At 44.5% G+C, this 13,416-nt stretch overlaps 1 protein-coding gene across 1 annotated transcript in view; it reads right to left on the bottom strand.

The window, feature by feature from the left end:
* LOC130480901 (loricrin-like) overlaps positions 1-13,416 on the bottom strand; it is a 114,963-nt gene that overhangs the window by 82,682 nt on the left and 18,865 nt on the right. Inside the window, exon 3 of the mRNA XM_056853523.1 lies at positions 5,517-6,510. Coding sequence (XP_056709501.1) covers positions 5,517-6,510 — 994 coding nt within the window. The remainder of the gene's footprint in view (positions 1-5,516; positions 6,511-13,416) is intronic.

The raw sequence follows: 13,416 nt of genomic DNA on the forward strand, positions 1-13,416 counted from the left end.
ATCATAGAGTTGGAAGGGAGTGACCACCAAGGTCATCAATGCAGGAAATTCACAACTACCTCCCCCCCACACACCTAGTGACCAGAAGATGGCCAAGATGCCCTCCCTCTCATCATCTGCCTAAGGTCACAGAATCAGCATTGCTCACAGATGGCCATCTAACCTTAAAAACCTCCAGGGAAGGAGCACTTACCACCTCCCGAGGAAGCCTGTTCCACTGAGGAACCACTCTGTTAGAAAATTCTTCCTAATGTCTAGACAGAAATTCTTTTGATTTAATTTAAACCTGTTGGTTCTGGTCCTACCTTCTTGGGCAACAGAAAACAACTCGGCACCATCCTCAATATGACAGCCCCTCAAGCACTTGAACATGGGGTTATTTGGGGTTAATTTTTGCTTCGGGTATATTACTATGCACAACCCTATAGGACACACACAAACATATTATGGGGCGAAAGGACCAGTTTTTATAACCAAAAATGGGTCCTGAGGCATAATGAGGTGTTCAGGCAGGAACCCAGAAACAAAAAATTGTTTGCTTTTTTGAGCATTCAGCAAAAGAGTAGGAGAGGCTTAATGGGTCGTTAGGTCTCAAGAGAAAGCCTTGAATACTGATTGATTGGAGATCTGGGTACAGATACGGTAGGTATCGACCTTGGGGTGACACAGTGGGGTTTAGCTAGCCCCACTGTCAAACCAGGCACAGCTTTAAGCTAGGGGAATAGGTCAGTCGCCAGCCCCTTCCTACCCAGGCTTGAAAACAACTAGGTGCTCTGAGGGGCATCCTTTTTGTGGGATCAGTGCCCTGTTCTGGTGCCAGTCTTTGAGACCCCCCTGGCCTCCATGCAGCCCTTTAATGGGAGGAGGGGTCTGACTGCTCATACCTCCTGCTTGGGCTTTGGGTGAGTTCTGGGTCAGCCTGGGCCCAGAGGAGTGCTTTTCTAGGGCCCTTTCGTCCAAGTACACCCCTGCTCAGAAGTGTGTGGCTAGCTTGTTGCCTTTGGGCCAAGCAGAAATTCAGGGTGGCCCTTTCTGATTGGCTGTTGAAAGATTGGCTTTTCCCTACCCACATGACTCTACTGTGTCCTGGGGTAGCTAATCAGAGGCCATGTTCCAAGAACTGATATCTGGCAAGCACTGTGAAGCACCTCTGGATGGGGTAGCTTTAGGGGTTGCCAACTTCAGGTGGGGAAATTCCTGGAGATTTGGGGGTAGAGGCTGAAAAGGACAAACCCCTTTCTCTCAAATCAGACCAGATTTCACACTCCATTAAAGTATGTTCTAAGGACTCAAGCTGAGCAGATCCACATTTACAAACTGTGTCCAAATATGCTATGCTTGCGAATTGGACATCCGGTATGGCAGAGGGAAAAGAATTTAACCAAGCGAGCATGAAGGTTCTTCTATAATGAGCTTGTATTGCAAACAAGTCACCCACACAGTTGGGGAGTGACATACACTCCCTGGCTCTGTGTAAATCACAGTTGTTCAGAAGTAACCCATAAGGTGCCCATTTTATTGTGAAATCTGCCCACCCAGTTTTCCATGTGTGGTGCATGGCAGAGGGTTTGTTTGTTTTGTGACGCACATTCCTCTTAATGTACTACTACCCCTCTGCATATCACACCTAATCCATTCACACCTACAAATGTCATTTACCTACCACTGACATTTACATGCTATTGCCATAGGGTGTCTGAATTCACTCTTCTCTACTTAATAATATTAATAAGAGTTCGTTTTCATATGCAGACTTTCTCTACCTTTTTTAAGGAGAATCAAACCGGCTTACAATCTCCTTCCCTTCCTCTCCCCACAACAGACACCCTGTGAGGTGGGTGGGGCTGAGAGTGTTAGAAGCAAACTGTGACTAGTCCAAGGTCACCCAGCTGGCTTCATGTGCAGGAGTGTGGAAACCAATCCAGTTACCATAACTGACTTTGGAAAATAACTGCAGCTAACACTTATTAAGATGGAAAACGAAACTATGGTTAAGAAAATAAAATGAACCTTTCTGGCTTGACACCCCCCAAAGAGACTTACGCTCTACCAACAGTAATCTGCTGGTGGTCACCTTGTTTCCTTAATGAGGGCCAGGTTTTTTTTGGCCCTGGCCCCAGCCTGGTTGAATAGTCTTCCTGGTGACATCAGGACCCTGCGTAGGGTTGCCAACCTCCAGGTACTAGCTGGAGGTCTCCTGCAATTACAACTGCTAGAGATCAGTTCACCAGGAGAAAATGGCTGCTTTGGCACTTGGACTCTATGGCATTGAAGTCCCTCCCCAAATCCTGCCGTCCTCAGGCTCCACCCCAAAAATCACCCGCTGGTGGTGAAAAGGGAACTGGCAACCCTAGCCCTGCAGGATCTGTAAAATGGAACTATTCCACCAGGCCTATAACTGAGTGGATCAATTATTACTTGCCTCACCATCCCTCCCCCTTACTCTTGACCTCTGGGGGGGGGTGACCTGCTGAAATCATGTTACATGGTGGCATCTGGGCAATTTTAATTTATGATTGTATTACAATGCTTTTATAGATGTGGATGGTTTTATGTGTTTTAATGACTGTTACCCGCCCTAAGCCTGGCTCGCTGGGAATGAGGGTGGGCTATACATTTGAAAAATATATAAATAAATACCGCTGCCCGTTTTCAGGAGGAAGTCTATTGCTTATACCACTGAGCTGATTGTCAAACTTGCCATGATCCAGCACCTTCTCAGCTTGGGAAGTCTGTGATAAACAGCTGCCATGATAGCCATTTGAGCTACACAGTCATGGCCCGGTCACGCCTTGGTAAATAAGCTGTGGTTGCAATGTATGTATTCCCTACTTTGCTTTAGGGCAATAAGCACAAGGTTCCATCCTCCCATTTTATAAACGGACCAATAAATAATCTGTTTAGAACATTTCTATAGGAGTGCACAGAGTTTAAAAAGAATACAATAAATGCATTAAAAAGCAACATAAAATTATCAACATTGGTGCAAGATAAGAAAAGCTGGTGGTGTGCACCCCCCAAAAAAAAAAAACCCCTCAAATAATATCATACCTGGGATGGGGGGATTTTACTGTGATTGCTTAATTTATAGTAAGGCATAACTGGTTCTAGATTCAAATGTGTGCAGTTTATTTTCATTTTTAGTTTTGGTTGGAATCTATTTTCAACGGGGAATACTTTTGAGGGTCTGGGCTAGCTGGTTATAAATATAATGGCAAAAAATTTGGATAGAATATAGCCCTCCCTAAAGACGTAAAGGACTGGACAAGAACAGAAAATTTCAGCCCTCCCCCCTGGTCCCCCCCCCCCCAGTTTTTCCCAGTGAAAAAATTGGAATTTTTTTTGGCGGGGAGATAAGATTCACTAGAAATGACAATCATGCTAGGAAAAGTTGAAGGCAGCAGGAAAAGAGGAAGACCCAACATGGATTGACTCTATAAAGTGAGCCATGGCCTTCAATTTGCAAGACCTGAGTGAGGCTGTTAAAGATAGGCTATTAAGTAGTTCGTGTTGCTGTCATCTGCCCTGCAAGTATGTATTATATCATACCTTGTGGTGTTTTAAATACGTTTCTTTTTAAAACTTCTTTGTTTTGTTCATTTGTAACTTTGAGAACTTGTTCCAATAGGGAAAAAAGAGAGAGAAAATAAATAAGTGCAAGCAAATTGAATCACATTCATTGTACTATGACTGTGTGGCATCAGATAACTGCTTGTAAATGCTCAAGCACCGTCCCAGATCCACAAAAGGGGTTTAAAAAAATATTTGTTGAAATAAGTGGTTTGGGAATGAAATTGTCTTCTGGTGAATCAAAACAATGGACCTCCTACCCTGGCATTTTCTACTCTGACTAGAAACAAATCTCTAATGCCTTTCTCAGTTCTCTTCTGAGATCCTAGTGTTATGACAGAGAAATGCAGGCTGCCTTGATTAATACCCTGAGAGGGAAAAATGAACATGGGAACCAAGCGATACATTTCTCAGGTTTCAGCAAACAGGTAGCAGTTATTCTTGTGGTTTGTTTCTTTTTTTCCTTGTTCTGCAATACTTCCGTTAATGTTCTGATACTGATCTCTCCTGTGCATCTGTGCTTCTGTTTAATAGAGATGTGTGTTAGATGAATAAAATCTTATCTTCTCTACTAAAGATCTCGGACGGTGACCAATGCTCTTGCCCAGACATCTGGACATTCATCCATACTAACACAAAACCCCTGAACTTGTTATGGCGTTAGCGGGCAGGAGGAACAAGGGTGTAGCAGTTAGCTTATGCATGTACATTGCCTCTGTCACTGCCTCAAACCGCTGATAGCAAGGGTGGCAGACAAGTCTGTCTGGTGGTAAGCTACTGGATGAGAGCCAGTTTGATGTAGTGGTTTAGGATCTGGGACACTTAGATTCAAATCCCCATTCATACTTGAAGCTTGCTAGGTGACCTTGGACAAGTCACACTCTCCCAACACTGACCCTGGCTAACATTTTGTTGGGAGACCTCCAAGGAATACCAGGGGCGTGATGTGGAGGCAGGCAATGGCAAAACACCTCCGAACACCTCTTTCCTTGAAAACCCTACAGGGTCGCCATAAATCAGCTGTGACTTGATGCTACTGGACAAGAGCAATAGGAAGGATCTATGGAGTTTAAACCCTCTCATAAACAAAGAGATTCCCACTGCCTCACAGGTACTCACAGTCGAGGAGAGTTTGGAGTCTGGTGGGTCACAACATGGTGGTAGCGGTGGGATCAAAGTGAGAGTTTGGCACAGTCTGCCTGAGACCCCTGCTACCTGAGACCATGGAGGTACCAGGGATTGAACTTGGGACCTTCTGCATGGAAAGTTGTTGCACTTTTGCTGAGATATGAGCCCTCCTGCCACTTTAGGCCGCTGCCTTAAGCCATGGACTCCAGTGGTAAATCGAATTCAGTACTGTACATAAGGACTTTCCTGACCCCACTATCGGAGATCTTTTGAGCTGGAGAGGTCATAGATTGATCTTGTGACCTTCTAGATGTAAAGTAGTTGTTCTACCAGTGAGTCCCAGACCCTCCTCAGCCATCTAATGCCTTCACGTGTGCGCTTGAACACCCAGGTGTAAATCAGCTTGGTGAACTGTGTGTGGTGCATACATAGTGTTGAAAGCTCGATGAAAGGAAGGTGGAGCTGGTAAAATCAGTATTAAATGAGGCACAGGATGGCCAGATAATGGTGTGATTGAGTAAGACAACCAACAAATTCATTCTGAGGTAAGCTTTATTATTTGCCATGCAGTAATGAAGAATGAAGCAGGAAATCAATGGGTGGTGTTGTCATTAACCACTTTCCACCCCAAGGACCATGCAAACAATTACATAAGTCAGAATGTACAGAAACACACTGAATATGAAAAGTGCAGAGAAGTGAGAGGAATGCAACATGCAAAGTGCTATCAGCTTAACATGACAACATGAAGACGAGGTGTACATTCATGAAGATACTTTTTCTTTGTTGCTTGAACAATCATTCCAAACAGATCTTACTTTAAGTGTTGTGGCAATGAAACAGCCTGCTTGGTTTGCCCCATCATAGGTCCATAAGAAGAACCACCAGAGGAAACAACAATGGTCCCCCCACTAGATCCCCCTGTACTACAACAAGTTGCACCACTTCCTCCATCACTTGATACTACAATAGTTTTCCCACCAGAACTTCCTCCAGAACCAAAGCCTCCTCCGCTCCCCCCAGATCCTATTACCTTAACCCCACCTGTGCCTCCACTGCCGCTGCCACTGCTAACACACACGGTTCCACTGCCACTGCTAGCACACACAGCTCCTCCACTGCCACCAGACCCGCCGCCTACAACCTTAACTCCACCATCACTGGAGCCCCCGCCTACAACCTTAACTCCACCTTGACTGGGTCCCACACCTACAACCTGAACTCCACCATCACTGGACCCTGATGAAGCACAACAGGAAGCACCCCCACCACTACCACTACAGCAAACTGCTCCTCCGCTGCCACCACCCATGGCCATTACGGGCACTTTTTGCTGGGACATGCCACCACCATAACCATAACCAGACCCAGACCCAATGCAGCATCCAGAGGACTGCCCGCCATAACCCCCAGATGGTACCACTATGATCTGGCCAGATTGTCCCATGCCACCGCTGCCGCAGCAGACGGCACCACCACCCCTGCCGCCGCTGCTGCAACACACTCCGCCGCCACTGCCACTACTGCAGCAGACTGCACCGCCACCACTACCACCATAGGACCCGAGTCCAGATCCTGAAATCTGTTGAAGGCCGCCATAGCCACCCCTGCCGCCACTGCCGCAACACACTGTGCCACCACTGCCACTACTGCAGCAGACTGCACCTCCACCGCTACCACCATAGGAACCGAGTCCAGATCCAGAAATCTGTTGAAGGCCGCCATAGCCACCACCACTGCAGCAGGATGATCCTTGGCCTCCTTGGACTACGATGATACGTTGTCTGGATCCACCGTATCCTCCACTTCCTCCTGCACAGCAGCCTGAGGAACCCCCTTGCATTTGGAAACCTCCACCAGAAGAGCTCCCGCAGCCGGATCCGCCTCTGCTCCCTCCTCCACTACAGCAGGAGCAGCCTGAACCTCCACAACAGCAGCTGCTTCCGGTCTGTCTTTGCTGAGACATCTTTCTGTGGTTGTCGGTTTGGATGGGTTAAGCCTGAAAGAGGACAAAGTGTTGTAAGAGCTGTCATTAGGACTAGGACCTCTAGTCCCAGTTTTGTTTTTTGTTTTTTTACCAAGGAGGTAAACTTGTGCCTGGGCTCAATGTACTAGGGAAGAGATTCTATTTTGCAAGTTGGCTCACTCAGAGCCCAGGTTTGATTGTGCTGATCCTTTGGCAGAAACAAGCCTGTAAACTTTTATTTTTGCATACACACCCACACATAAATATGGTGCATAAATGACATTAAAAGATGCAGAAGAGTAATTGATGGTAACAAAAATAAGATGTACTGCAACGGGCAATACTGATTTATGGAATCAAAAGGAAACAAAAGACATAGATCATCCATACACTATGGAACTTCAATGTGCAGGTGAGTGAACTTCATCATTGAATTCTTCTACATGGCAAAAGAAAAAAAAAACACACCCCTACATAAAGAAATTGGGCACATCAATGATAAGTGTTCTAGCCTAGCCTTGTCCGTAAGGTGACATTTTTTCTGTCTGAAGTACTGTGGAAGTGAAGCTATGGAGACTCCCACTATGAATCCATAATATTATGATTCCCATAATAACTTGATTCAAAATAGGCCTTTCTTTCTTTCTTTCTTTCTTTCTTTCTTTCTTTCTTTCTTTCTTTCTTTCTTTCTTTCTTTCTTTCTTTCTTTCTTTCTTTCTTTCTTTCTTTCTTTCTTTCTTTCTTTCTTTCTTTCTTTCTTTCTTTCTTTCTTTCTTTCTTTCTTTCTTTCTTTCTTTCTTTCTTTCTTTCTTTCTTTCTTTCTTTCTTTCTTTCTTTCTTTCTTTCTTTCCCCACTCTCCTTAGCTTCTATGACCACAGAGTCATTATCTAAAGTGATCTCCCTTTCTCTCTCACCAACATGTGCATACTTTGGCCTGTGATGTAGCCTCCAGTTGGAAACCTAGATGACAAGTCAGGGATGTGACTTAAGAAATGTTAATGTCCCTCCCACCACACCCCAGTTCCTATTCAGCTTGAGAAAGTTCTCCAAAATATCATTTCAAAGGTTTTTGGCAAAATGTCAGTGGCAACCTTGTTCCAAACAAGACCTTTTATGATCAGAATGCAATGGTCTAGCCCCTAGCCCCCATTGTATCAATGAATGAATCAATATATTAATTATGTTGAAGCAGCTATGAGGAGCTCAGTCAGCCACCATCCTGACTTAACAGTTGAGGGGGCCTATGACAGGGGACTAGGGTTGCCAGTTCTGGTTTGGGAAGTTCCTGGAGATTTGGAGGTGTAGCTTGAGGAGGAGGGAGTATTTTGGGGAGAGGAGGTAGCTCAGCAGGGATGGGGTGCCATCAAATCTACCATCCCAAGCTGCCATTTTCGCCAGGGGTACTGATCTCTACAGTCTGGAGATCAGTTGAAATTCCAGTCTTTAAGCAGAGGCTGGACAAACATTTGTCAGGGATGCTCTAGGCTGATCCTGCATTGAGAAGGGCATTGGACTAGATGGCCTGTATGCCCCCTTCCAACTGTATGATTCTATGATTCTACAGACCAACACGGCTAGCCTCTGAAACAGCCAGGAGAAGTAATGATAAGCACAGATCACTGTAAAAAGGGGCTAGACAGATCATTGGAGAAGAGGTCCATCAGTGGCTACCAGCCATGGGGACTAAAAGGAACCTCCACATTCTCCTTGGCCTACCTGGAGTTTGGCAATCCTACTGGGTGGTGAGCCTCTGTCTCCATTACTTTGTCCATATGAGAAAACACATTCAAACCCATTGAGATCCATGCTGAATCTTTGTCATAGACATTACAACTGGACCGTTTTCCCTAGCCACGCTCAGAATTTTGCTCGCTGCCTGTTGGAAACCTGACTCCTTTCAACATGTAGGCCAGATAGTAATCTGAAGACGTGACACAATTCTCCTGCTAAAGGAAAGCAGGTGCACTCTTTGAAATGAGAGCCTGTGGGTGAACTTCAGCTGACAGATTTATCCGATAAATGATTCAGGTGCTTCTCCCAAATAAGGGAGTGGCAAAATCTTCCACTCAAGAAGAGAGAAGATGAAGAGGAAACCCTAATTAATGTATCATACCTATGTACAGTCAGCCACGACATAAGATTGTTCTCTATGCCCTTGAAAACATGGACAACACCCCAAACTCAGCATGCCATTCAAAAATCATTAGCGAAATCCAGACAATGGATGGAATAACTCCAGCATCCACAATCCTTTATCCCTTGAAGATACCAAAAATGAGAAAGAAGAATTCCTGAATCCTTTAAGGAATTCTAGACAGCATCACTTCCCCATGCCCCATCAGCATCTTCAGACAATTATTCTGATATTATCTGCACCTTTGATCCTCTGAAAATCCCTTGGTCAATGGAATTCAAGAAAGAGAAAGAGCTTCAAGTCGCTTCTCTTGGGCTTACCTTCTTTGGCAAATGTGCTCGAACCAAGTGAGAAGTCGTCTCGATTAAGTGAATGAAGAGCTTGGAGCAAAGGGATCTTTTTATACTTGTCCCTGGGCCTCTCCTACGGGAAATGAGACACCCCCAGGAATGGTGAGTGATACATTTACTCCCTTTCTAACGACTGGCCTCGTGAAGCCGTAGATGCCAGGCAAGTCATATGAGATCCATATCAATCTTTGAGATCACTGGTTATTTTATGAAGCATAAACAGCTTAATGAGGAGCCCCACCTAATAGGTGAGTTCCTGTGATGCTGTTTCATAGCGGTGCTCAGACATCAAAGGGACATTGGGTAGATGCTGGATCCAGGGATTGGAGAGATGAAATTTTGAGGACACCATCAGTGGTCCCCCCGCAACCTGCAGTCACACACCAGCCAAGAATTTTCTCATGCAACCTCTGACCACCTTGGTTGGATCCATGCAACATAGCAAATGGGGAGTAGGGGGTCACTGGGGGTGTGGGGGGGAGGTAGTTGTGAATTTCCTGCATTGTTCAGGGGGTTGGACTAGATGACCCTGGTGGTCCCTTCCAACTCTATGATTCTAGTATTCTATGTCAGTCTGTCCCAATATTATTGACCTTTGATTAGGGAAATGGGTGCTGGTGATGACAGTGAATGGACCAAAAGGTTTCTGTTGGGAGATAACTCACCAATTACCACCCAGATTGCAAAATACTGCGCAGTAGCAATGCCTTAATGTGCCCCTTTGATCTGTGGAAAAGTAAAATTGGGTAATTCCTAATTTTGTTGCCCTTGGTTGCAAACATATACTTTGTATGATCAGTTTCTGTTTTACCTGTTTTATCTGGCATAATAGCCGCAAACAAAATTGATTCATTGATTATTATATGGCCACCAGGCAGCTAATGGATGAGGACTGTCCCTGGAAGCAACTTTCTCGGTCTCCTCCAGCTCTACTTTTCATTATTTGGAAGACAAGAGGACCAGTGGTTATTGAATAATGTTTCATGAAGACAGCTAAGAGCACTAGCTTTATGAGTTTACTGCAGGCAAAGGAACGGAGTCTTGCGGTGCCTAAAAGGCTGCAGATTTATGCAGCAGATGCTGTTCTGAACCAGAGTCCCTTTTGACACATGCATCTCGGAAGCTTATGCTACAGTGAATGTGTTAGACTGAAAGGTGCCACTGAATTCTTTTCCCCATAAAGGAACATGAGTGTTATCATACAGTATTCCTAAACTAAACAAATCCACATATATATATATTTTTTTAAAAAATTCTTAATTTGCACTTTTAGGCATGCTTCTTTGAGAGTAAGCCACAGCCAGAGATAGTTAAGCCTCCCTTTTGAGTACAAAGAAATAGTGCTGGTGATCAAGTTGCAGCCGACTTATGATGACCCCGTAGAGTTTTCAAGGCAAGAGAGGAACAGAGGTGGTTTGCTGTTGCCTGGCTCTGTGTAGCAACCTTGGACTTCCTTGGTGGTCTCCCATCCAAAAACTAAAAAGGGTCAACCCTGCTTAACTTCCAAGATCTGATGAGATCAGGATAGCTTGGGTCATCCAGGTCAAGGCAAGAGACAAACAGAGGTGGTTTTCCATTGCCTGACCCTGTGTAGCAACTCTGGACTCCCTTGGTGGTCGCTCATACAAGTACTAACCAGGGATGCTTAGCTTCCAAGATCTGACCCTGCTTACCTTCCAAGATTTGACAACATTGGTCAAAGCAAGAATAGCACTAGGCAGCATATATGTATGTATATTGATATAATACATTGTCCAGGTTATCACCATAAAATCCCAATTAATATTAGCCATTCTAGGTGTATAGGAATTAGACTGTACTAAGCAAACAAACAAATAAAACATGAGTAGAAAAGGGCAAGAGTCCAGTAGCACCTTAAAGACTAACCAAAATATTTTCTGGTAGGCTATGAGCTTTCATGAGCCACAGCTCACTTCTTCAGATAAAATATGAGTGATACATAGAATCATAGAATCATAGAACCATAGAGTTGGAAGGGGCCATACAGGCCATCGAGTCCAGCCCCCTGCTCAATGCAGGATCAGCCTAGATAATCCCTGACAAGTAATAGTCCAGCCGCTGCCTGAAGACTGCCAGAGAGGGGGAGCTCACCACCTTCCTAGGTGGTGAGCAACCTTGACAAATTTTAATTTCAAAAATTGCTCACCGTTTCCTTTTAATAACTATATTGTTAATAGTTTGCATTTCTAATTAGTTTTTTTTTTGAAGAAAAATATAATATTTTGAAGAAATATTATAAATTAAGTAAACTAAACCATGGACAATTTTTCCCCAGTGTGAACCAAGACATTTCATTAATTGATTGGGCCCATGTGTTTTATGTCTTCCAAGTAAGTGTCAGTGCAGGGAAGACGAAGAAGAGGAAGAAGAAAGAAGAAGGATTGGTTTTTATTTGCCAACTTTCTCTACCACTTAAGGAATACTCAAATTAGTTTACAATCACCTTCTTTCCCCCTCCTCACAACAGTTATTCTGTGAGGTAGGTGGGGCTGAGAGAGCTCTAAGAGAACTGTGACTAGCCCAAGGTCACCCAGCTGGCTTCATGTGGAGGAGTGGGGAAACCAACTCAGTTCACCAGATTAGCCTCCACCGCTCATGTGGAGGAGTGGGGAATCAAACCCAGTTCTCCAGATTAGAGTCCACCACTCATAACCACTACACCATGTTGGCATATAGTGCGCTGAATTTGGACCTGGGTTTAAATATAATTCCTGACATCAGGTTACCTGGGGGATCATGGGCCTGTCATTCTTTCATCCAACCTACCTCACAGAGCTGTTGTGAGAACAAAGTAGGAGAACACCACACACTGAACTCATTGGGGAAAAGGGTGGGAAACAGATGAATACATGAATAGCTTTGATTCCCAGCAAGCTAGTCTATAAGGCAAGAAAATAACACATTTTGTCTTGTTGTTGTGTCATTTTTTTTACTGTTTATGCTTGCCAATGATTTTAAGATGTCCCATCATACCTACTATGCTATAATGTAGCATTTCTCCATTTGCCCATAACTATAGGAGTCCAGATCACTATGAATAGCCATTTTAGTATGACGTCTGAGAGGAGACTACTGAGAGGGGACATGATAACCCTCTTCAAGTACTTGAAGGACTGTCATATAGAGGAGGGTGCCAAGTTGTTTTCTGTTGCCCCAGAAGGTCGGACCAGAACCAATGGGTTGAAATTAAATCAAAATAGTTTCTGTCTAGACATTAGGAAGAATTCCTCAGGTTTCCTCAGGAGGTGGTGGGCTCTCCTTCCCTGGAGGTTTTCAAGCAGAGGCCAGATGGCCATCTGTCAGCTATGCTGATTCAATGACCTTAGGCAGATCGTGAGAGGGAGGGCATCTTGGCCATCTTCTGGGCATGGAGTAGGGGTCACTGGGGGTGTGGAGGGGGAGGTAGTTGTGAATTTCCTGCATTGTGCAGGGGGTTGGACTAGATGTCCCTGGTGGTCCCTTCCAACTCGGTGATTCTAAGTCTCAGTGAGCATTATTACTGATCAAGAATTTGAACCGGGTCTTCCTGGTTTTCCATCATGATGCCATGTTGGCTGTTTGTGACAGAAATTTGAGTTTTGGCTACCAGGATTTCTTCTCTGTCTGCACTGCCTAGATTTGCTTTTTTTAAAAAAAAAATCCTTACCCATTGGTTTTGTCATTTTTATGGCTTTTAAGCCATACTGTGTGATGCTTTGCAGATCTGTGTGGGTCAAAAAGTAGGTCGCTTGACATCACTACTCACAACGTTAATGAAGATTTTCTTTGGGATAGTGTATGAAATGTATGAAAGGGAGGGGCTGTGAGCAAGTGTTCCCTATTTCAAATTTTTAATACAAGTTTTATATTTTGCACCAGCCATTTTTGGTTGTCTGCCATTCCTTGTTGATTTCATAGAACTATGTGTACGCATATTGTACCAAAGGGTACATGCAGCACACACTATTTATATGCACATATATACCGAGAGCCAGCACTGTGTAGTCAGATTAGAGTGTTAGTATCTAGGCAACCCAGGTTTGAATCCCCACTCTGCCACAGAAATAGGGTTGACACGCCCATGTTGGAAAGATCTGGAAATTTCATTGGGTGGAGCCTGAGGAGGGTAGAGTTTGGAGAGGGGAGGGACCAATACACTAGAATGCTATGGAGCCCACTTCCCTAAGCATTTTCTCCAGGTGAACTGATCTCTGTCGCCTGGAGATCAGTTGTAATAGCAGGAGTAGGGTTGCCAGGTCCCTCTTTG

Source organism: Euleptes europaea, chromosome 7, assembly GCF_029931775.1.
Source record: "Euleptes europaea isolate rEulEur1 chromosome 7, rEulEur1.hap1, whole genome shotgun sequence".
NCBI lineage: Eukaryota > Metazoa > Chordata > Lepidosauria > Squamata > Sphaerodactylidae > Euleptes > Euleptes europaea.